Genomic DNA, 25,115 nt, shown 5'->3' with positions numbered 1-25,115 from the left:
TGAGTTCTGGAATTTCTCTAAATTAGAGCTAAATGCATTTTTCTCACTCTGCAAATTTTATAGTCCTGATTTACTTATTGAAGGCAAACACCACAGCAGAGTGGTACTGGTCTACTTAAGAGTATTAAACTTGCCATTCTCAGGAGAATGTTTCAATTCCCAAATCTGCAAACTTTATAAATGTACTCCTCAAAAGTGTATTCTGAGGTGTGTGGCTTTCCAAAGGTTAATTGCTTATCCTGCTCGTTGAGGCTTACAGATTCTGTGTCTGTTCTCTCTCCTGGGGGGCACCGGGGCCTTACCATGCTCTGGGGCCCGCAGGGAGCTGACAGGAGCTGGATTGAGTTGGTTGCTGTCACTGTTGTTCTCCCCCTGGAGTCAAACTGTATATTTTTAATATATTATTGCTGTGTGCACACTTTGGCCAGCAGTGGTTTCTAAGCTTAGAGCTTCTGTGACAATCACTGAGAATACCACTTGCCAGCTTTGTTGTTCTGCACGTGGATGTTCCACTTTTCTTTTATGTGCAGTAGTTTTGTTGACTCAGCATCAGGTATATTTTAAGGTGCCCCAGTCAAATTGATATTGTATCGAACTTGGTCCCATTCTTCTTTTTTCTCACTAGGATCAGAATGATCTGTTAAGAGACAGCTGAATTGAAAAAATCTGCACTTGCTCTACAGATAACTGCCTACATCTTCGTGGCAGAACCTCACAGTCGTTTTCTTGTTGCTAAAAACTACCAGAAGTTCTCTGCAAACATGAAATCACAGCTGGGTGCAAAGGTGGAGTGACTGTGAATGGGTCGTTTCACTGTATCAGCAAAGGCATCTGGCAGTAATTACTGAATTCCAAGAGAGTAGCTTAGTATTCTTTTCTGCTCCAGTATGAAACAGTTCCCCAATTGTTTTTTCTGCAGTTAAGTATTCACTTAACCCATCCTTAGCTCAAGTTACGTTAGCAAGTCACTGCAACTGTGCTCCCTTTTCACTTTCTTTTCCTCTTTTATCTCATTAAAAATTTAAAAGTGGCATGTTATTTAAGAAAACTGGATAATTTTTTACCTCTGTCTCAGTAATACTCCTGTTCTGAATTCATACTGTGCTTCATAACTTGCAGGCCCTGACAAGATGCAGTTGCTGCCTGCATTTGTTACGTACTTTAATGAGCTGCGTAACAGTACATTCCTGAATTCTGAAGCTTCACTAAATTAAGATTAAATACATTTGTCTCACCCAGCAAATTTCACAGAGGTAATTTACTAAGCTTATGGGAAGTTTAAAATTATTTGGGCTGTAACAGAGCATATCATCCCCCTTTGGCATTCTGTTGTGCTTTTATGTGCTCATTTTTTGTATATGGCTGCTGCTTTGTTTGAATTATGTAGTTCATTAGCTTAGAACATATATTTAAACAATTTGTATTTGGCTTGTTGTCTTTTGTTTTAATTTAGAACTTGTTGCAGAGGGAACAACAGAAAAAATCATCTCTTTTCTCTCTCCTTCCTCCTTTGCTTTACCAGGGCATCCAGTAGAAGCCTTTTTGAATGCCAGAGGGGGTGATGATCAATGTGTTTTGGCCTGTTACCAAACACTTATAATTAATATTTTACAAGCGTTATTCAATGCTCATTTGTGACAGGTTTGTACTGGGAGGATTCAGAGTTAATTGCTAAGCCAGTTAATTGACTTGTGAGTGTGAAACGCCAATATCCCATTGAATACTCCCATCCGATTCGAGCGGAAAAGCCCGGAACAGCTCCTTGCTGCCGGTGCCGTTTGCCACCGGAGTGTGAGGGACAGATAATCTGCTGCTGCCACTCGCAGAGGGCTGGGACTGTGTGCAAGATCAAAGCAGCTGAGGCAAGGCTGGGTCAGAAGACAGGCAGCCCTTGAAGGGAAGGGAAAAAACACAGATGGCTGGAAACAAGGTGAGGGGAGAGGAGAGCATCTTCAGAGGAGGGTGGAGAGCAGCTCAGTTTTCTGCGGAGGAAATGTGCAGTTGAATCCACAGGAGGTAGATTTGGTTTGTGTCTTGCACTGATTGACTGAGGACATGAAGTGCTAAGGCAGACAAGAAAGTTTGGTGTTATTAAGCTGTGAATATAGTGAAAATGAGGAAGCAGTGTTGATTATACTGTTACCATAAATATTTAGTTTTGTCTTCTGATGATTTTCTATGTGTAAAGCAGCTGATAAACTGATGTTGAAGCACTGTAACTTTTGATACCTGTAATGCCAGATCTTTGCTAACTGTGTGAAACAATGGATGCATCCAAAATTGAACCCAACTCCTACTTTTTCTTCTGAACAAACATTTCTCATCCAAGTGACTTAGCACATCAGTGGGAGTTCTGTTTTCCCAGTTACTCATGTAATCCACCATGTGAACTGATGCGTGGAAAGCACGGAAGTTAAAACAGGTCACCTAAAACAAGTGCTCTTTCTTTTCTGCTCTCTAGTTACCAGCTAAGACAGGAGTTGTTTCAGCTCCTTAGTGCTAAGCGCCAGTGCAAGGAAGATGAAGACAAATGGAGACAAGAGGCAGCTGCCTTCTTCATTCAGGTTGCTTGGAAGAAGCAGCTGAACCATAGCCCTCTGAAATCAGTTCCTTCGTGTAAAAATCTGAAATCCGTAAACAAAACCAGCTCAGCCATAAAAACCAGCAAGCAGTCCATCCTAAAGCAGATATATGGTAATTTTCTTTTCACTGTAATTTATTTTTATAACTGTGCTTTTAATTTTTATAACAGAGTATTCACCTATGCACTTCTTGCCTAATTGTTAATAATTTCAACTATTTCTAAAAATTAGTCCAAACCTCAGGTGTTCTAGGCAATTGTATTTCTCTTTCAGATTAAAAATACCAAACAACTCAGTGATTTAAAATGGCTGCTGCTAAAGCTGTTTGAATCCCCACACAGCATTGTTTCAGCACAGATCTTGAGCAATCAAGTAATTCTGTTGCTAGAGCTGCTCACATATATCAATGTGGAAAGAGAACAGAGCAGTTAAGGTGGGGATAGCTGGCTGTATCCATGCAGAGTGGCTACCTGGATCATGGTTTGGTTTCTTAAAGCATTGGTTTGAACTTTTTGCTTTGCTTGCTACTGTTTTAAAAAGATTTTCATTTGAAGAATATGTTCAATGTTGATAACTTTCTGTATGAAGATAATTGGTCTTTATGACAAGAGCAAAATTGTCTTTTATAATTTTACACTGCTTTGCACTGTGCCTGAATGTGCATGTGCAAAGGAATGTATCTTCAAGAACAGGTGAAGTACTGCTTCTAGACCTTGAGTTCCTTTACAGTGTGGATCAATGAGTAAGGATATGCTAACTATATGTACTTTAACAGGTAGGCTCTTTGAGAACCAAAAAGGATAAAATAATAAAGCTAATAAATTTATTTTCCTTATTTTTTAATAGCAACTGCAAGATGTATTTTAATATTAGTTAAATTTCAGTTGTGGTTGTCACAATTTTGTCATATGGAATGTCTCATGAGTTTCCCCATAAAAAATGAAAGAAATTTTTAGGATAAAAATAATGCTGTAGCTTACTGAAATAGTCTGTAGCTATACACAACCACATTTATATGATAAACACAGAGCTGTTCACATTATTTTTTATAGGACGTTCTCAGGAAGGCAAAGTGTGTCAGTCAACAAGACCTCCTTCTAAGCTGAAACTTTCTGGTGTGCAGCTGGTCTCAGGTAGGACACATCTGTTTTAAGAATACTTTGATGTTTATATATGTGAGATTGGTTTCTTTTTAGATAAGAAAATCTGCCTAAGGACTGTGTTCTCTTATCAAAATACGTAATTACTGCCAAACTGTTGTGATTGCACACTCCTTCTCTTGGGCTTCATTGAGCACTGCCCTTCTATCTTTGAGTCATTTAGATGAAAAACTTAACTAAATGCCATTTGTCAGACTTTTTAAAGGGCATTATGGACTTACTGGGTGTTGGGAGCTGTGCTAATGTTGGTGCTTCACCACACGAAGGTTTAGTGCCCTGCTGGGTGTGTGGTGTTCCTGGCTGGGCTACACCTTGGTCAGACAGACCACAGCTAGATGGGAACACAGCAACTGCTTCACGGAGTCAGGAGCTCAGGTGATTTGCAAAGGGAAGTAAAATACATTTTCCAGGGAGTTTAACACAACTCTGAAGTCAGAAGGAAATCTGACAATGGACCTATCCTTGAGTTTCTTGGAATTGTAGGTGAATTTCTGCCTCACAGAGAGACAGAGGCCTTTTTCTTCCACTGTGAGAGCTGTTTTAATTAAGAGGCATGACCAGACAGGTGTTTGATTGCCACCTCTTCATGCAGATACAAATCTAAATTTTAAAAGAGCTTTTAGCTCTTTTCGTTTAACTTTCAGGACAACAGATCTCCCTGTCTTCTGAAATAAAAAGCCTTTCTCTTGAAGCTGGAGTGGCCTTTGCTTTCATAACTTGGTGACGAATAGGTTAGTGATAGGAACTCTGCCCAGTTCCTTTAGAACACTACCTACTTTTATTCACCTAATAGGAGCTCAGGGAACTTTAGCCCTTACTTAAAAGACAATAACATGTTTTTCATCTGCCTGCCTTTGTGCATGACAACATTACGTTTGTTGGAAAAGTTCAGAGCTGTCAGTGGCTAATGCCAGATACTCCGTTTCTGACGTAGGTGCCTGGAGTAGGTCAGAATGGACTGTTCAGTTTCATTCTTCCTTGCAGAAGGTACAGCTGGGAAGGTGAAGGCTGAGTGGCAGCCCGAGTTTTAATGTTCCTAGAGCTCGTGGAAGAAGCGTGCGGTGACAAATCTGTAACGGGGATTGACACCCAACTCAGTCACTCTGGAAGAGGGGATACTCAGAGGGTGTTCATAGGAAATGTTCAGTAAGGCAGGTAGAAAAGGGATGGGATACACAGGCATGGGGTAAGTGCTTTGGAATATTCTGGCAAATAGGCCCTTTAAGATTGTTACCATTAGAATATTTCAGAAGTTGAAATTAGTTCTTTTTCTAATTTGGCTTTTTAAAATTAAGTAGATTCCTTTTTTCAATTCAGCAAGTGGCACTTTAAGAGAGGTGCTCTGCAGCAGAACCAGACAGCCTGGTTCTTTGTTTTGCTGTGGACATTAAAGTGTGTTCAGCAAAGGAGCAGGTTTTGCAACTCTTGGCTTTAGAAAGATGTGCTGAGTTCACACCCTCAATGAAACATTTGGATTTGCACTTGGGATGACCCTGGCTAGAATGGGATAAAGCATTGAAATGTTTGCAGCTAATCTTTACAAACCTGGGAAAGCAAAACAAACATATTATTTGTCACACATTACAGGAAATGAAAAACATTGCATGAGCAATTGAGAACACTCACTTTAGGCCCTGGACTTTTCCTGACTTCCTAGAAAGAGCCCACTGCCTACCTCATGTTGCTAAAGATTGTGTTGAGCAATCTCTTTCTGCTCTTCAGCAAATTCAGCCAAGAGTATAGTCTGGAGCCCTACATTCACTTATGGGGGTGAACCTTGCTATTACCCATGAGAGGCTGCTGAGGTCCCACATGCAGCAGCAGCAGCATCATCAGTGTTCCACACAAGCTGTACCCAGTGCTGCAGAAACCAAACTCTACTGACAGACAATCAGCAATGAGCTACCAGGAAAAAGGCATGTTCTGCTCCCAGGAGATTCACTGTTTATGAAATCTAGAACACAGTGTAGCTGAAGCTACTTTTCACTCATTAGAGTTACTCACCAAAGCTATTTTGTTCTTTTACAGTGAGCAACCTACAGTGTGTTAATTTGCTGGAGAACATGGAAAAATCAAAGCAATTTTCATACAACATGAGACCAATCACTGCTGCAAAACAAAAAAATACAAGACTCAAGCATTAGCAAAACAATGTTTGGAATTTAAAATCCATTCCAGTACAACTGTTATCTTTTTTAATGTATAAGCCATCTATGATGTATTAAACTTGAACATTTTCAGTTTTGTACTATGACAGCATTACATGCTAAGCAAATTTCTAAGGAGCTGGACTCATTTTGTGTACAAACTGGTTTTTAAATGCAATTGTTAATTTCTTTACCAACACAGGATGAAATCTGAATTGCATTTGAAGACAGAAAATGAAGCACTAAACCTAGTATTTATTGCCCCATTGAAGGGGCAATCAAAGCTTTCCATTGCAAAAAGTAGGAATTTTGAATATGTTCATCAAACAATTTCAAGGAAGAGGGAAACTGTACTAAAGCTATTACAGTTCTAAGAGACCAGTGTTCAATTTTACCTCAAGTTCATTACATTTATCTCAAAATCCAAGCAGGAATGGAAGAATAGCCTTCATGCTCCACTTCTCTAATAAAGAAGCAATAGTTCCTTAGCTAAGTATGGTTTTGGAAAGAAATGCAGACATGTTGACAAAAAACACTAAAGAAATTGCTTTCACAACCTTTGGAAGCTATCACTTTGAAATTATCACCTATTTTTTTAATAAGTCTTTTTCTCTGTGCATTAAATAGAGAAGCAAGAAAAGATGGGCCCTACTCTAGAAAAACAAATACTTCTTTTAATAGCTTTGGAGCTGCCACAGTGTACAGTAGTTACCTTGCACAAAGTATTTAAAAATATGAACTCAGCAAAAATAAAAAATGTTACTCTAAAGCATTATTGTTTTCTAATATTTTTTCTACTTGATACTACACACTTCTATGTTTCTAAAAATAATGTGATGCTTCAAAATAATAGATGAGCAGAGTCATTTTAAGTCTGTTTCTCTGCAAGCTCTTCAGCATGAAGGAGTGAACTTTCTTTAACACTTCTCATTGTGGTCACCCATTTTACTGAAACACTTCCAGTAACATCTACTTGCTTGAAAAAAGGCAATAGAGGTATTGGCAGTTCTCTGTAAAATTTTTATTGTTTCACTTACAAAAAAATTGACAAGCTTTGTTCCAACATCTTCCATTCAAAACTAAATAGAAGTAAATGCTTTACAATAAATGCAGTTTGACCTCTTCAATATACTGTGTTTATAGGGCCAGGTGTCTGGGGATGAGAGGCAAGGTAGATGTTGAAACAGTAATGGAGGTCTGTGAGCCACTGCTCCTGAACTTCACCACTCTTCAGTGTCTAGAAAGGAGAAAAAAGGTACAACTCAATTTCCCCAACAGCACTTGCAAAAGGCTTTGTTTTTACAGGTTATCAGGTTAGAGGTACAAGACAGGCCTGTTCCCCTGCACACAGTGACATTATTCCTCTCTTTAATACAGTTCAACACAGTGTATCTGTTAAAGCCCAAATAATAAAGTGTTACAACTGGATTCACTAAGTTATTACATTACCAAGTGTGTGAGTTAACACCAGATGTGCTTTCCTTACTCTTAATTAGAGTGGCTCACTTACTTTGCAATTCTGCAATTTATAGGCAATTAAAATGCAAATGAGCATGGTGCTACCAGTGCAAGAAAGCTCCCAACCCAGTCTAAGGAGAACTGCTACCAACAGACCACCCCAGCTCAGTCCCAGGAATTCCCTCTTCTCAGGATTATCAAGGTGGCTTAAAAAACCCAATAACAATAGAAACACCCACCCATGGTAGAACAGCACAAGAATTAGCTGTGGCATTTTCTACACTAAAGGGAAACAACCCCCTCCTAACCTGCACATTAGAGAATCTCACCATAATGTCTTAAATCTGCTTTCACCACTCCTGTTTGAAAATGGCTCTTCTTGAACATTTGCAATGATTTTTTTAAAATAAGCATGACATACATGTGGTCTCTGGGAAACAAGAGGAAGTTTCATACCATGATGTCCTTGATGATCTGTTGCACCAGAAACTCATTTGTGATCATATGGCTCCTGAGCTGCCCATGCTGCATTAGTAAGCGAAGCAACTGAGCGACAACGGGCAGCTCTTCCCGACAGATCCTGCTCACTTGCAGGCTCTGCAGCATCAGCCTCAGCAGCCGTGGCAGGAGTGCTAATGCAGAAATGCATGATCTCCACAGCATGTCCCTGAGAGGAAAAGAATCAAAATGGACACGATTCAAGACATGCATTTCAAGGAGGCTTCTGTGAACTGGCTGCATGGTGGTACAAGTAAACTTGCTTCTGTGGATTTAATGATACCAAATGAATTCACCTTAATTAGTGGCAGAGTAGAAAAATCTGTATATAAAGTGCCAATCTAAAGACATTTCTGCATTTCAGATTAATTTATCTGAATTCATTATCTGTAGCTTTTGGGTTTTTTAAATCAAATGGCTTTGCAGTCTGTGTAATGATGCCTGAGAAGTTTTAAAACTGAAATATCAGATCAGTTAAGAGTACATACTCTCAAAGCCAAATCCTTTGCATGGTGCTTTTCAATGTATCTAATGAAGCTAAGGTTAAAGATTAAGGTATAAATATCCAACTTTACCAGACCAGGATGGTTTTGACATCCAAGTAGAACAATTTGAGATTAAACCTTCTTCAATTACTGTTTTAAGTAATTCTTTCCAACTCTGCAGGTTTTTCTTAAATCTAAGTACTGATTTGAAGCAAGCAAAAGAGAGGAAAAAAAACCTCAGGGGGGAGGGGGGTATCCTTTCATTTCACATCTCTAAATACTTGTGGCTGCAAAGACAAACACAAGACAGTAAGAAGAGCTTTACCTTTTCTGTAAGTGTTCTGCATCCTCTCTGTCTATAGTTAGCAGAAAGTACAGAAGACTGTAACAACAAGAGGCCAAGAACCTGTGCAGGTTTTCACTTATGATGCAGGCTTGATCCAAGAGCTTATTTATGGCACATAGAACAGATCCAGCTGTGCTATCGGGTATTACAACCAACCCAACCTGTATTAAAAAGAGACAAAAAAAAAAACCAAGTTCATACAAAAGATTTTTGCTGGGATATAAGCAAACCTAGAGCTTTCCTATGGTGACATGTATTACTTTGTTCAAACTCTATAGAGACCACTGCATTTTTTCAAATCCCTACTTTCCCAATAAATTGCCACCCATACCAACAGAAGGTTAAATTGACATCTTCATTCCATTCCTTCCAAACAAACACTCATCTCAAACACATTTGAAAAACACAACACTGCTTTGAGCCTTGCTCTGAACGACAGTGCAGGCACAAGCAATCTTCTGGGCAGAACAGAACTTTCCTTTTAAGCATATATCATGGGACTGGGAAGGCCTTCTGAGTATTGAAATGGCAGTGAGCAGTCACTGAGGTAGAAGGAAACTCTGATTTATGCTAGAGAAAGGAAAGCTTCTACTGGATTGTCACCAAGGTGGGTCTCCTTTGAAGTCCAACAGGAGCCAAGGTAAATCAAAGCTGATTAAATATATGGTGAGCCCAAAAGTGGGGTGATGCTCTGCTGCTGTTAAAGAGAGATCATCATCTTGAGTAAAGATTTTATAGGCATGATAAATAATTTAGAAAAAAATCTTGTTTTTTGTAGAGGCAGTGAATTAGAAAGCAGTTTAAATTTTGAAGTACTATGGAGTAAGTACCCTAGATTTTTGTCTTGTAAAGCCATAAAAAAATCATGTCCTGCAGTGTGGCACCATTTACCTTTAAAAAACTATTTAAGGAGTTCAAGAGTAGTCTAATTTGCTCACCTGCAAGTACTTTGTTTTAAGCTGACAGAGGGAGTTGGTTCACTTAACAAGGTCAGCTGTTTCTTTTAGAAATGTTTAGAAAAAGGATCAATAAAGTACAAGCTACAGAAATGTGAAATGTATTTCATTCATACCATTACTTGTGAGAGGTAACAGATACAAAACAACTATGAGTTGAAACTTTTAAATCCTCCCAGCCTAAGCCACTGGGTGTATTTCAAGGCCACAAGCACAGGTCACTGTCCCAGGCTGACCCTGTGCCAGTCAGGTGCAGAGGCAGGAGGATGATGATGGTCCTGCCTGACAAAAGGTGGGACTGCAGCTGTCACCATGATCCTGCTGAATACTACAGAACACTGAGGCACCAAACAATTAAAATTAATAACATTCTTCCTGATCAACCATAAATAAGAAATAATGGCAGCAATCTAGATGGATTTAAAGAACCATCCTGAAGACCAATGAAGCCAACACTACTGATGGAAGGTGCTGGTCAGCCAGTCTGAAAGGTGACAGGAACAGAGACATTTCAATTTAGACAAGTCCAGTAGATGAGGCTGCTCAGATAAATTCCCATAGAGGATGTTGCCTCCATGGTGCCTTTGTTCCCTGAGAAGTGTCAGCAGCCAGTTGGAGACCTGGGCAGCAGCCTTGCCAACCATAAAAACCCACTTAATGGTTTGCTCTCGAAGGGACAGGGCAGTAGAACATATAAGCCTTTTAAAAATTTGATTTAAGTCAACATCCACCCCTAAAAATTCCAGACTAGGGTTATAGGTAAGCTACTCCCTATGGAAGCTTTGGTCTAATAATTTCTCAGTATAGCTCCATACAGGGAGTGGCAGACACTGGTTATCACAGAACCCCCCTGAGAGGAGGGGAGGGACAGATCCTGTGGTCCTCCCTCTCATCAGGCAGTATCACAGGGAACTGCAGACTCTCCCTGACCATTCTGTTACCCAGCTCTGGCTTTGCCATCCCCATCCTCAGCTCAGACTGATCAGGATTAGAAAACAGGCTGTAAAACCCACAGTGTCAGACTGGGAGGGACCACAGGGGATCACATGGTCCAACCTCCCTGCTCAGGGCAAGGTTATCCCAAAGCACATGGCACAGTACTGTGTCCAGACAGCTCCTGAGCATCTCCAGTGAGGGAGGCTCCACATCATCTGTGGGCAACCTGTTCCAGGGCACAGTCACCCACACAGTAAAGTTGATCTTCCTCATGTTCAAGTGGAACTTCCTGAACATAAGTTTCTTCCTGTTGCCTCTTGTTCTATTGCTCAGCACCACAAAGCATCTGGCTCCATCTTCTTGGCATACTTTAGATACTTATATTCATAGATGAGGTAAAAAACCTCATCTAAAGCTGCTGGTCGCTCTTTTGAAAAGCAAAGCAAACCAAGAAGTTTTTCATTTATGGACAAACTGTCTTGAACAGGCTGAGGTATTCAGAAATCTGAGAAAAATTACCCATAAGTTTAGATACCAACAGTTATTATGTATTTTTTAAACTCCCCCACACCTTGTTTAAAGCTTTTGCAAATTAAATTATATATGAAATACATAGGATGAGTGGATTTGAGGATTAATGAGACTTAGCAAATTTATCACAAAGGAGTTTTAATGTAGAAGACAAAATGGTACTTACCAGATATTTACAGATGCCAGTCTGGAGAATGTCAAAACACTGACTTTGTGAAGGTATAGTGGACAAGCTGTGACAGATCACCTGTTTCAATAAAACAAAGTTACATTTAAGCACTCCAAAGGCAACCAGCAATCACTCACTGTGCAGTCATACTCTGCTGACAGATCTAAATCCAAAGAAACTACAGGGACGTGCAGCAGCTTTGTCTCAAAGTTCTGATTCTTCACTGTGTAGAAGAGTAGCATGGTCAACATAAATGGTTCAGTGCTTAAAGAGGTGATGGTCTATACCATTAGGTTTTTTGGGAAAGGCTCTCTGCATTCTATCTCTCTGACAGAGGGCCAAAAATACTCTATCCAGCTAGACTGCCACACCAAGCCTCCAAATCCCTTTCTTTGGAGCTGAAGAATTTCAGAAAACAACTTCCCAAATAACTGTATCAAGCGTGAAACAAAGGGGTCACAGTGAAACACAAAAGTAATACAACAATGAAGAATGTAGCAAAGATTTTCAACATACTTTCCTCTTGAGGTTCAAAATTATACAAAATGTAATACTACAATGGAAAATCTTGTTTTATAAACGGCATAAAACTTTCTGGTGCTTATATAATCAGGCACTAGCAAACTACCACAAAATGTTGTATGTCTTCTGGATAGGGTAAAGAAACCAGAGCTCCAGTAGAACTGCTGCTAAGCTGTACTGCAGTCCTCAGTAGATTACTTTCTCTAGTCCACTTTTCCTTCCCCTCTATTCCAATAATACACAAACTAATTGGAGAGAGCTTGGATGCTCTCTCTCTGTTCACATTCACTGCTTATCTCACCAGGGTGGCAACTAAAGCCTCTGGAGAAGCCAACATGCACAGCACCAGCACATTATCAGACCATGAGCAATTGTGATGTCCTGCTAAGGACAAGGAAGATGGAAGAACCAATACATGAGGAATGGAATCTTCTCCTTGTGCTTAGGGAATCAGAGAACAGCAAGATCAGATGTTTGAAGGATGAAAGAATTCAAGTCCATGAGTTTTACAAATATCTAAAATAAGGAAAACACATTTCTCTAAGGTGACTCATGACTCAAATCTAAAGAGAACTTGCACAGGAGAATCTGATCTGAGGAGGGACTAAATTCTGTGATAGCATTTTGGTTTTGAAGCTTTAGTTGAATCAGGCAGGTCAAGACACCAAGGGAAGATAACAACACAATAGAACAATATCAACCATGTTGTGTCAAAAATAATAGTCCACTACATTTGCAGCTGGAGGATGGGAAAGGTTAGGAAAAGAAACATTAGCTCAAGGTCCTGTGGTACGAAAACTCAGCCTTCACTAATGTGGATGCCAGTGCTAGTTTAATCAGAAATGGCCAAGCAGCACCATTTGTGGTGATACAGAAGTGCACTCAGCTTTTTCCAAGAGTACATGCCATGCCTGTTTTTAGCCCTGCTTAGGCCAACCAAATGCAGGAGATCCTTAACACATCTGCCTAGTGAAACATCACATTGTTGGGCTGTCAGGACATTGCTCATGTTAATCAGTATCACAGCTGTAGTGCAAGTGTTTTGTCTGACTAGTAGGACTATTTAAAAGACAATGTCATAGATACTCTTGCAGTGAATACCTTTACCATACATTTACTTTATAATGAAACAATATTATTAAAACTGAGTACACCATCCTAAATATAGTAGGGCTTTTGTCCACTGCAATTTGAAAGTGATAAAATATTAAGTACTCTGGAATATTCCCAAGAAATTCACTCAAAACATCTGTGTTATTAGTAGTGTCAAGTAATAAAGTCAAGCTGCAACAGAGTTATTACTGGGGACTGTCATGTCAAGGACAAACTGTGACACCAATCTGACCTGGTATTTTAATGAGCAGCACTTACACAAAAGGTAAAGCTGCACTGATGAAATGACTGTTGGATGACAGTTCCAAGCTGAGAAGCCCTGCCAAGGCAGGAGACTGGACTAACCTATGGAAAAGATCACACAGGTTTGATGAGTAACAGCTACAGAAAAAATTCAGTGAAAAAAAAGTGGTGGTCCATGTGCTTGGAGACTGATAAAAACTTCTGCATGCAGCTATGAGTTTTACCAGCTGAAAATGAGGAGGAAATTCTGTAACAGCTGATGATAAGTGTTTGTGATACAACCACAAAACGAGCAAATATTACTTCAGGATGTACAAATAAAGATAACCCCAAGAGAAGTGCTCAGACGAATAAGGATCATCTTTTCAATATTACTCTGTAAGATCTTGCTTAGAATTAGACCATTTCTGACATACTGTGCAAAGTAGGAGCCACTTATTTTCAGAAAAGGCAAATTCAAACCAAACAGACACAGAAAAATTGCACTAAGAGAGATTTTATCTTACCAGTGCCAATGCAAAGGACTTAACCTGCCTGGGCTGGCAGAATGACACCCAAGAAGGGATCTTATTGTCACTTACAAAGTGGTGAAAAAATGATGCATCAAAACAAATGTAACCAAACAACAACTAAACATCACAATGATCATGGCTGGCTGGAATGCAGATGAGATGGAAATTGAGAAGGATGATTATGAAAGGGGAAAATGCAGGAGACATTTGTTGCTCATAGGACAGAGCTTGGGCAGTTTACAAATGCCATGTTTGTGAGCACATCACACCAGACTCAGTCTGCCAGAGAGATCCTTTTTGATTCAATACAGACCCACCAACTAAAGACCCTGAAGGCAAATCTACCAGGCCCACCTAGCAAAAATACAGTTTCATTATTAACATTTCACCCTTAGGACTATGTCCCTGGAGCAAACCCACCATCCTGAGGCTGTCCCTGAGAGGAAAGATGTAGGAACATTTCATTACAGGTACAACACACCCACACTCAAGATTCTTCCCATACTGGCAAGGAAAACAGGCATCACACCACTGGACAGCAGCATAATTCCTTAGAAGAGCTGTGGTGAAGTGGAGGTTGATTTTTCAATCTTTTAGATCATTCTGACCCTCTAAACAGCACCACCATTCCCTACACCAGTTCTGTTTTCCTGCAATTAAGTGGGAGAGGCAATTCTTTTCAATTCCATAAATTAAATCCTGCTTAAAATGGCTTTCATACCAAATGCCTTTTATAAAAAGTGAAACTGAAACGTTTTTAGACATGGAAATGAAAGGAAAAGAAAACTTAATTATCACATGAAAATTAGTATTTTCCCTGACAATTTATTTTCCTTAGGCAAGGTTTTGCATGATGTTTAATTTCCATAATAAAATGTCACAGCTGATTCATTACATTTCATTTGATTAGCATTTATCACATTTTTGGCACATTCATAGATTGATTTTGGACAAAAGCCAGAGCAGTTTTGTTTCAGAGCAATCCTGAAGTGAATGGACTGAGAACAAGCATTTTTGATCAGAGAAGGGTGGTTTTTTTATTTTTGAGACAAGTATTTTATAACAGCTTTGGCTTAGGCTTAGACATTCTGTTGAGTTGTTTTTTTCTTTTATTTTTAATTTTGTTTGAATGGTCACTCGAATAAATTAACCTAAAGAAAAGCATTCTCTTAAACATGGGGATTATCTGTTAGCATTATGCAGCAAATGCTACAGGCTCTGTAATCCATTGGCAGATTTTCAAACAAAACCCTATTGATCAGACAAGCCCAAGTATCACAAGCCACAGAGCTGCAACTCCAGGTTCCCAACTGGTGCTTTGGGAAGTCATTGCTACAGGGGCCTCCTTGTCTGCCACACTGAAGACAAACTCCAACAGCAGGGAAGAAAAAACCTCAACAACAACAACAAAAACCACCACAAAACAAAACAAACAACCCCAAACAAATTTTAAAAAACCCAAAAAACAACAACAACAAAAAGCTGGAAAGGTCCCTCAGAAGCACAGCCTGACCAGTTGTTTTTTTTTTTGAGATCCTGACCACGGAGTATTTTACTTCAACTGGATGAGTTAAAAGCATTTTTGCCACTGACAGATACCCTGACTAACAATGCACTCCCACACAGGCTTTTCACAGTTCTAATGCAGAATCAGAGGAATTCATCAATTTAATGCTGTTCATCTCAAAGATGCTCTCACCTCCAGAAGACAGAGTTGGGATGAGCCAAGGAAGCCCAGTCTCAGTGTGAGCCCTCATGGCAAAAGGAACAAGCACACCTGATGAACTGAGACTAATGGTTTGTTCATTATTGAACTGTTCCCTCTCCCTCAATGCTTCCTGTAACACGACAGAAGCCTGATTCAAAGTCTCAAGGAAACTACTTATCAGCAACTGTCCAGAGAAAATGCCCGTATTACTTCAAGTTTAATCATGCTGCAAAGTACTCTTTTTTCAAAGAAAAATACTCACCTTCCTCTGAAGACACACACATGAGCACAGAGAGGAACCCAAGCAAGCAGGAAAGACAATGGATCGAGTATTTTAGTGAGCCACTGAGTGGAGTCAGACCAAAGGCAGTTCAGACTCCCTGAGAAGTCATTTTCTTAAAAAACAAAGTTGGCACACATCAGATACTATAACCTAAGGTGAACTTCAGAATATATTTTTCAGCTCACATGGACATGTACCTCAGACATGGATAACTAAAATGTAACAGGCTGTTGTGCAGTGAATTCCCCAGCCCTTGTGAAACGCCTGTTTGGAGCAGGACTGTATCCAGTGTAACATGTTAGTGCGGAGCGTAGAAAACGAGAAGTTTTCAGGTGATGGGGCAGGCAATGAAGCTTGGTGTCTGAAGCTTGGCCAGCTCCCCCGAAGCACCCTCACTTATCAGACACTGTGCTCCCCTGACAGGTGCTGCTTCTCTCTCTGAAATAAATTGATTTGACAGGGCAATATTCACAGTGCCCTGAGTTGTTGAGAAAGCTGCGTACAACAAGAGATCTTTGTTCATCTGCCTTGGCTAAGCTCACAGGGGCGGATGTGAAAGATATTCCTGATTCACTGACTCCAGAAAAAAAAAAAACCTAAAAAAAAAACCCCTAAAAAAAACCCCCAAAAAACACATAAAAACCTTCACATGAAACCCCTACACATTCACAACAGAACAAAACAAAACCTAAGTTAAAAAAAGAAACAGCCAAAAAGAGGAACAGAGTCTGCAGGAGAATATTACACAGGTGAGCAGTAAGGGAAAAAAAAGACACTATTAGACTGATTTTACACTTGGGGTAGCAAAATAGGAATGCAGAAACTTATTTAAGAATTATAAATGTCTATGAACATATCTGGTGTCCCACATATTGATAGAGACTTGGTATTTCCAAAGACTTAGAAGAATTATGACACACAGTTCATGTCCTGGTCACAACCAGCAGCACACAAACTCATCTTGCATCTGCTAACTGTGGTGCTTGCCTGGCTGCAGGCTCCTTGGCTGTTCACAGGGTCTGATACAAAATCTATATTTGAGAATCAAACTAAGTTATCTTTATTTGCCACTGGACACAAATATCTGAATGGCAAGCACCACAGCTCACCTGTCCAACAATCTGATCATGTGTTCAAGTCTGGATACCAGCAAGATTTGGTGCTACAAGGCAGAGAGGACTAGGGACAATCACCCTGGTTCTCTAGGTGAGTGGCATTTCTGAAAATTCTGTTATCAGCAAAACCAGGGTTTAAGCTCAACAGCCAGGTTTAAGCTTGTTCTATCTAAGAGTAGACAAAGCCATAACTGCAGAACATCACAGGTTGGGTTCTCCTCTCAGAGCCATCTTACTAGCAAAATTCAAAGAGAGGACACCACAAAACAGCTTTTGTTTTATCCCTTTGCAGGGAGGGGCATAATATGCCCTCCTTTCACAGCTCTGCAGCTTCCTCACTACTACAAAATGTTACCACAGCCAATTGCTCCCCCTCTGAATGCCTCCTCGTCAGAATACATGCAGGACTGTCAAAGGAACATCTGATGTTGAAGTCTCCAAATTCACCTGCCTGTCTCTTCTGCCCTTCTGCCAAACAAAAGGGCTTGAAAACACAGAAAACCCTACACTTGCTCTCGTCCCACAAAGCCTGTCTTTCTGAGCAAATTTAGGTTAGGTGTCAGGATTTGAATATGAAGCACAATACACAGTATCTACAGTGGAGCTGTAAATTCATGCTAGTGATGTGCAGCAACACTGCAGTGAGCTCCCAGCTCCAAAGTGTTAAAAGACACACTGGAAGTGTATGATGCAGGTACAATGGAGCACTGGGCTGATGATCAGCTCAGGTTTTCTGAAAGTTTGTGTTTCACTGTTTATGCTTTACTGGTGGGAACTAGTTCTGGGGCCTTTTTGTTTGCTTTAAGTTCTACGTCTTTTGAAAAAGAGCTTTATTAATTTTAGAAGGCATTCCTTTTACTTAAATTATTTTTCTTCTGTTTCTCTGGGCTTTGGATTACTTTCTAAGAAAGTAATTATTTTCACCTCTTAACATTAAAGCTGGGATAGGATGTAGCTTTACTAAACACTAATGGGATTGTACAGATTGTTTTGGTCTTCTTTCAAGAAGATTAAAATAGTACCATTATATTATATATTATGTTGTTATATATTATATATATCGCATTATATTATATTCCTAGTTTAGTAAGAATTTTATTTAGAAGGAAGTTTATCTATCTTTAGCTGCCTTTTCTCCCCAATGTAATTTTAACCTGTAAATCTCAATAAAGACAACAGGCTGAAATCTTTCAGGAACTTCAATTCAAAATCTACATTGTAAACAATTTTTGAGGGTTTTTTTAAAGCATTAATCTTTGCTTCAAGTTAAGCTATAGCATTACAACACCACTGTTTACTTCTCAAGACAAACATCCTTGCAGGGCTTTTAATTTATATGCACTGACTTGCTATCTTTATTGATTTGCTGCGATTTTTCATAGCATATCTGTGCACATCCAGTCTTCCCAACTGCATTTACTTATAAGACTGAACAGGTTTTGACATGGATTAGTGTATTACACTACATGCATCTCAAGATTTTTTAATTTTAAAAGCAGCTGACCTTCCCTAGTGTTTGCTCTTAAACATTTTAAACAATGGGTTGAATACTTTATTTCTTCGAGTCAGCTTTATGCTTGATAAAGCTCTGGAATCTTGACTTCAAGCAATTTGCTTTCCCCCTCTGAAATGTTCAACTATCACAAACATCAAATATTACAACAGAAATTACCATGTATACACGGTTACCTTGTTAAACTCTTCATTTCTGTGGGCACTTTTTCATTCGATCCTGGCAGAGCAATTCAATTACAGGGGAGTGAACAATATCACTGACAAACACTATGGGCACAGTTAAAATGAGCCAAGGCTGAAGCTCTTCCCTCGGGCTGCAACCATTTATTCTGGAGTCCCATTTATTTCAGCTACAGGGGGGTGATTTTAAATAATTGGCTTTAACAAGACAGAAGTAATTTTAAGCAGAAGTTCCTCCAGAAAAGGAACCAAAGTTCCCACATTTAACACCTCTTTCAGACAAATCATGAAGACTAACCTTTAGAGCTATGCAAAACAGCATTTAAAGAGACACTTTTCTGAAGCATTGCTCCTTAACTGAAAATCACCAGTATTTCAAAGCTTCCCAAAAAAAAAATCATATTGCTGTGATTCTAATTACTACTCTCCAGAGAAAAGAAAATTTACAAACAATATCCATCTCAAACCAGGTTTTGTTAAAAACTATCTAAAAGCATTACTTCCTATCAGAAGTGCATTTGTTACTGTTATCCACATGCTACCAGGTGCCCTGGCTATAATAACACTCCAGAAGTCCAAACTGTTGTTTGAAAATGTCTCAAGTTATTCTTTCCCTTTCCAGAATTTGTCCTTTCTCCACAGGCACATTGCTTTTTCTCCAGCATCTCTGGCATGCATGCCTTATATATGTGAAATTCCCTCTTCCAGCTCCTTACCCTTAGGGACACACATCACCCATTGCACAGCTATGGACAGGAAGGTGGGACTGTCTTCCCCTGCACTGGGGAACAATGATGAGCAGTAAAGCCAACAAGCTGTGGCCTCCAGATTCACACCTGGCACCCTTCTTGAGTCCCAGCACCCCACAAACCCCACTGGCTGAGCCCCTGCAGGCTGGGTGCTGCCAAGCAGAATGCTGGAATAGAGTTATAATCCACCCTGTGCTAACCCAGAGCTTTTTCTCTTCCACCTGCTTATTTTCATAGAACTTACAGGGAATTAGTATTTGCAACTTTTCAAGAGATAGCTAAAAACTAGCAATGGGTCAGACAAAACTACCAGTGGAAGAGATGAAAGAAAACGATGGAAGGACTAATAGGAACCTGATCACTAGTCTCATTTATTGATAGGAAACCAGGCCATCAAATCCTAACTCCACCAGAGTTCTTCATTTATTTTCACCCACATTAAAATACTTTTCAGTTGAGAGGAAATCCTGAATTACAACTACATAATAAGAACTCTTAAACAAACAGTTCTCAACACAGAGTAGAGGCCTGGTCTGCAGCCAACGAGCACTGTTCTCATTTAGCAGGTATTTAAAATTACTATAAACATTTTGCTCAACATTACAGCATCACCACAAACTTCCTTATCCAGCAAGGGAACAGATGAAAGGTTAGCATTCAGAAGCTCTACAATATACCAAATTCCACCAAAAGCATGACTAATTCAAGCTGGGGTTTATTATATCCTGTAGCACTTCTCTATCTAAATAAAGCAATTTTCTGCCACAGCTAAAAATATTTTGACACCAAAATTCTATCACACCTTGAACTATGTCCACTTGGCAGAAAGCAGTCTCCAAACCCACCTCCCTCAAACTCAGTGCAAGCAGAACCCTCATATCACACTGTCTTTCTAGACACCCTAGGAGAGACTCATGATTTGCTGTCAGTTTTCTTCTCCCTAGAGCCTGCAACTTTGGGGTTTGCTTTTTTGGTTAGGGTCTTTTTGTTCTTGTTGCTGTTCAGTTTGTTGTGTGGTTTTTTTTTTTCCCCTGAGGTTTTAATGGACTAGAGTCCCCAGAATAATTTTTTTAGAAACTGAGCATTATATAGCATATTGGTCAACATGTTTGAGGTTGGAGAATGGTACTCATAACAAGGAAAAGATAAAACCCCTCCAAAACTTAATGAACACAGTGCTGTATTAGATATTCTCTGTGTACTAGAAACACAGAGAAAAAAGTAATCTAAAAGCTGAAGAGCTTCAGCATGGGGGTTTGTTAATGTGTCATTTACCATATCTGTGACTGCATCTGAAATCAAAACCAGACAAGTGAAAAATGAATGGAGTTCTGCAACTCATAGAAGGAAATGGTTGCCTCAATACCAATGATCACTTCTCATTGTAACACAACCAGGTATGTCACCATTATTACCAGATCAGAGGCAAGACGATTTTAATTTTTCTCCAGTATGAAAGCAAGCTACTGAAGAGGTGTCCCTACTTTTCTGTTCACAAAATTCCATGGGAAAAAATACCTAGCCAACCTGGGAGGAACACTCCAAACAGCATTGCAGTACCTGGGGGGACTTAAATGGGAGCAGCTTGACTTTTAGATCAAATATATAAATAGGTAACAAACCTACCAAATAGAAGAAAACAACAAACCCTTACTCATACTGTGAATTTCATTATGTCTAAAAAGCAAAACTAACAAAGAGATTTGCTGATGGTAAACAGAAAGACCTGGTTTTCTTCTTGAAGGAGTTTTCAAATAATGACAGAATCCCTTGAGTTGGAAGAAAGACCTTTGAGTTCCTCTAATCCAAGACTCCTGCTCGAGTGGAGTCACCTGGGGCAGGTCACCCTGCACTTTGTCCAGCCTGGTTTTGAGCACACCCATAGATGGGAACCAGAATGTCTCTAGGCTACTTACTCCATCCATTGACCATCCTCACTAGGAAAATGAGACAGAATTCTCTTTGTTTAAAAGCCTACAAAATCAGGTGGGTCTAGAAAGTCTCATCCTTCTTCACATAGATTTTTGATGCATGGGATTTGTGCTCCTATTCTCTTTCATACACAGAAAAGACTTCAGGTTGACACTTAAGTGCAAAAGTAGTGCAGTGCTTCACAGGATGTCCAAATCATCTTTCATTACTAACCAAGGATGTCCAACTCTTTCATTAGAGACCACCAACACCTTTAACAACCTCGGAGAGCACCTTGTATCTTTCCTCAGAAAATGTACTTTAACAAAAGTGAGTCTCGGGTGTCTGAAAATACTGACTCTCCTTGACAGCACCAAAACACTGAAGATTGTGGTAGAAGAGACTAAAACTTGAAACCAGGAACCAAAGGCACAAAAAAGAAATCAAACTACTTCACTGTTCCCTGTGTGAAAACAGTCGTATTTCACTGCCAACTTTGAAAGATTTATGGAATAAAAGCAAAAAGAGGAAGGAGAAAACACTAAAGGTGACATTTTCAGAAACAGGTTAAGGTGTACATAAATCCTTCGATGCTGTATGGGATTATGCCAACTCTGAGAAAGAAATAACCACTCTGTGCATTCACAGAGCTACAGGACATAGAAAGAGAGCATTCTGATCCCTCCATACTGAAGAAAGGTACTTTGGTGAGAAAACACTTCATTACTGCCCAGAAGAGACAAAGCAAAACAAATTAGAAAGCTCAACTGCTCCACAGGCCAAATGACTGAAGGCAGGACACTTAAAAAGGTGTATCAGTCATGGTACCAAACAACAGCCCTGCTTAAAATACTTTCTAATACATAGCAGCACACAGTGTCTATCTCAGACCATCATCAATTTCAGAATATTATCACTTAAACACTGTGAAGTAGAAAAATCTTCTATACTGTTTTCTTGAATGAAAAATCATACACCTAAAACCTTCTGTTTCACTCTTCTTTCTGAATTCAGGACTATGATGGATAAATATTGTCAAATTGGCACATCATTAAAACATGATTTCACACCTTAAAATGGTTTCTGGTGGGCTAAACAATAAAGAGAGTTGATGCAGAAAGACACCTAGTGCACCTGTTTAGAACAATATTTGGCGGCTCAAATTCCTTTAGAACCAACAATCAAATTAAGCTTTTAAGCTCCTATGATGCTCTTAGGTACTGAATTCAGAGTGAAGTTTCTAATCCCAGCATATTTTGGTTAAGTAATCAGGAATTATTCAAAATAATGACTAATGCCAACTTAATATTGCTTCCAAGTTCAAATTTTATTTCATGCAAGTGCTTTTTAATTAATAGTGGCACTTATTCTCCAGGAAACCTCTTTATAATTAGCATTTTTACAATTAATTTGTTTTTGAAAGCCAAAACATATTGCTGAACCTAATATTAGTACTTAAGAATTTCCACCAAGGTTTCTACCAATTTTTCCTTGAATATTGCTTTGCATACTACATGTCTTAACACTCAACTTTTAAAGCAGTTTCCTTCAAAATATTATCTGATAGCTGTAAAAAAATGTTGGCTGTTCTACAGCTTTTATATTTTTCATTCTTTTTTCAACTCAAATCACGACAGGATTTAGACATCTGTGGAAAAGGGATGGAGAGCACTCAGAGTTTGTATGCTGTCATTTAGAATTAGTGTTGATGTATTACCTCTGTCACAGCCCAGTGGTGTAAAAACTGGTCCAGATCAGTTAGGTAAAGACGGATAGGTGAAAGCTGTGTCTGGCTAATGTGTGGTTTTCCTCTAATGCCCTGGAGACTAGTCAGCTCCTCTCTTGAAAACCCTAGGGAAGAAGAAGCAGTACAACAGTATCACAAAACAAGCCAAACAGTGCTCTACTTCAACAGCATCACTGACAAACATTGTCTTTTACACATGGTTAACATAACAATTTTTTCTTAAAAACTCTTGCTTTGTTTAATAAACTAAGTATATCAAAGTAGAAATTTTGAGTTTTGAAAGAAGACAAAAAAATTAACAACCCAATAGTACTATAATGTGATATAAAAAAAACTTTAGGCTATTTGCAATATATGTATCTTTAAAAAAATAATAAAAATGGGCATAATGCAAAATACTCATGTGTTCACTAACATCACCTCGGAGTTAAAAAAAAAAAATCATTTGTCTTATTACTTCTAGACAGGTATTAGATGTTTTAGTAAAACAGGACAATTACTCCACAAGAGTTACATGGCTTTGATTTCATTTTCATCTTCTATCAGTTCAGCACTCTTTTTATCATTTTAGGAACAAAAAGGTAATCTTTGAAAACAAAGTAGCTGAACATTATAAATTACCAAGGTGATGAAGGAAACATGCTATTTTTTACCACAGCACAAGTTATTGAGAGTTACTTCTTAGCAATATTAAGCAATTTTAGCCACTGTAACTTCCCAAAGTTGCATCACCACAGAATACAACTATTTTTATAGCTGAGTAAGAGCAGCAGAAGTCTCTGCTCTCACACTGACCTTGGCCAGCTCACTTTAACGTAATTTGATTACTTTATTCTGATGGAATGTTTTTAATAGCGTAAGCACATTCACAGGAAATCCCAGAGGCACTCATTTATATTGTTATGAGCCAATAAAAGGCATTTACTTCAAGCTAGGAAAAAAAAATCTTGCTTATGTCATATGCTAAATTTAGGTTTTCCTCATATTTTCCTAAGAAAGTTGCTAGAAAAAAAGTATGCAAATATTCAGCCCAAATGACAAAGTGTAAAAATAGTGTCAAAAATCAGATCAAGAAAATAAAATCTCGTATAAAAATATATAGCAAGATTAGAATTACTTTCAGGAAGCACTTACTAAACCGTTTACTCTAAACTAAATTCAGTAATTGACTATCAAAACAAATTTCATTTTGTTAATTCTGAATTATTACATTCATATGGATTACCTATAAGGGTTGAAAACAAGAAGCTGAAATAGTCCACATCATTCACTGAATTATCCTGCACTTGGCACTTCCAGCCTGCAAACGATGATCTGCACAAAACCAATAGCAGACAGTTTATTAAAAAGCATGTAATTAAGAATTCACAACCTACCTACACAATACAATCAATTAGCATGCCTAAATTTTCACAGTTTTAGCATTCCTGTTTCTAATACTTGTTAGAATAGCATTTTGAATAGCTTCAAAACCAGAACTTCAAAACCAGGCTCTTTTAAAGATGAAGCACACTGATTTTTGTACCCCTGCATGGCCTTAGGTTGCTAAGATGATTAAATTAACTTAGATAGCAACTTTTCATTAATACTGGTATAATTTTCAGTACAGTGATGGCACCATAAATTAAGCTAATTTTACTTCCTTTAATTGGTAAAAGTCTTTATATTACAAATGCTGAGCCTATTTTTCATCATATAAACTATTTTTAATACATGAACAACAAGCCCCATCTCAAGCAGTCTCAGCATCTCTTCCAGAACTGCTGAAGCTATTAAACACAGCTAAGATAAAAAGTTGGTTGGAGATTTAAAACACGAAAAGGAGCAATATGCAAAGACAGGAGCAAACCCGTTATCAAAGCTGTCTGACACTTTCCCTCTCAAGGGCAATCTGGAACAAGTGGAGCACCAGCCTACTCTGGTGTCTCAAATCAGAAGCCAGTGCTTGTGGAAACTCACAGCAAAACACCAGTGACCACCTAATGGCAGAGCCTGGCCCATGTGTTGGTGCAGAACCAGGAGGAAGCCAGGAACTGGGAACAAGGACATCTCACACATGCTTTCCTCACAAGGCTGCAGCTCAGACCCACATCACATTATGCAAAAATGCATATTATTCAAATTGCCTTGTATGCTGCTTTTGGCACTGGCACTACAGACTATGGATCTTTGCTGTAAGAGATTGCTGCTTTCCACTCTTACAATCTTGTGAAATTTCAGAGCTTCTGAATGCAATTTTCCAAGCCAAC

The 25,115-nt window shown here is 39.0% G+C and overlaps 2 protein-coding genes across 4 annotated transcripts in view; one reads left to right on the top strand and one right to left on the bottom strand.

Moving 5' to 3' along the window:
- INVS (inversin) overlaps positions 1–6,409 on the top strand; it is an 80,965-nt gene extending 74,556 nt beyond the window's left edge. Inside the window, exons 15-17 of the mRNA XM_079300243.1 lie at positions 2,462–2,694; positions 3,635–3,715; positions 5,771–6,409. Coding sequence (XP_079156369.1) covers positions 2,462–2,694; positions 3,635–3,715; positions 5,771–5,886 — 430 coding nt within the window. The 3' untranslated portion in view covers positions 5,887–6,409. The remainder of the gene's footprint in view (positions 1–2,461; positions 2,695–3,634; positions 3,716–5,770) is intronic.
- A 479-nt stretch (positions 6,410–6,888) lies between these two features.
- TEX10 (testis expressed 10) overlaps positions 6,889–25,115 on the bottom strand; it is a 54,060-nt gene continuing 35,833 nt past the window's right edge. For all 3 annotated transcript variants that reach the window (XM_079300244.1, XM_079300246.1, XM_079300245.1), the window contains 6 exons: positions 24,092–24,180; positions 22,837–22,970; positions 11,266–11,346; positions 8,656–8,837; positions 7,804–8,014; positions 6,889–7,126 (listed from right to left, as the gene is read on the bottom strand). In XM_079300244.1, coding sequence (XP_079156370.1) covers positions 7,013–7,126; positions 7,804–8,014; positions 8,656–8,837; positions 11,266–11,346; positions 22,837–22,970; positions 24,092–24,180 — 811 coding nt within the window. In that variant the 3' untranslated portion in view covers positions 6,889–7,012. The remainder of the gene's footprint in view (positions 7,127–7,803; positions 8,015–8,655; positions 8,838–11,265; positions 11,347–22,836; positions 22,971–24,091; positions 24,181–25,115) is intronic.

Source organism: Erithacus rubecula, assembly GCF_903797595.1.
Source record: "Erithacus rubecula genome assembly, chromosome: 3".
NCBI classification, from domain to species: Eukaryota; Metazoa; Chordata; class Aves; order Passeriformes; family Muscicapidae; genus Erithacus; species Erithacus rubecula.
This window is presented reverse-complemented; position numbering and strand designations above follow the sequence as displayed.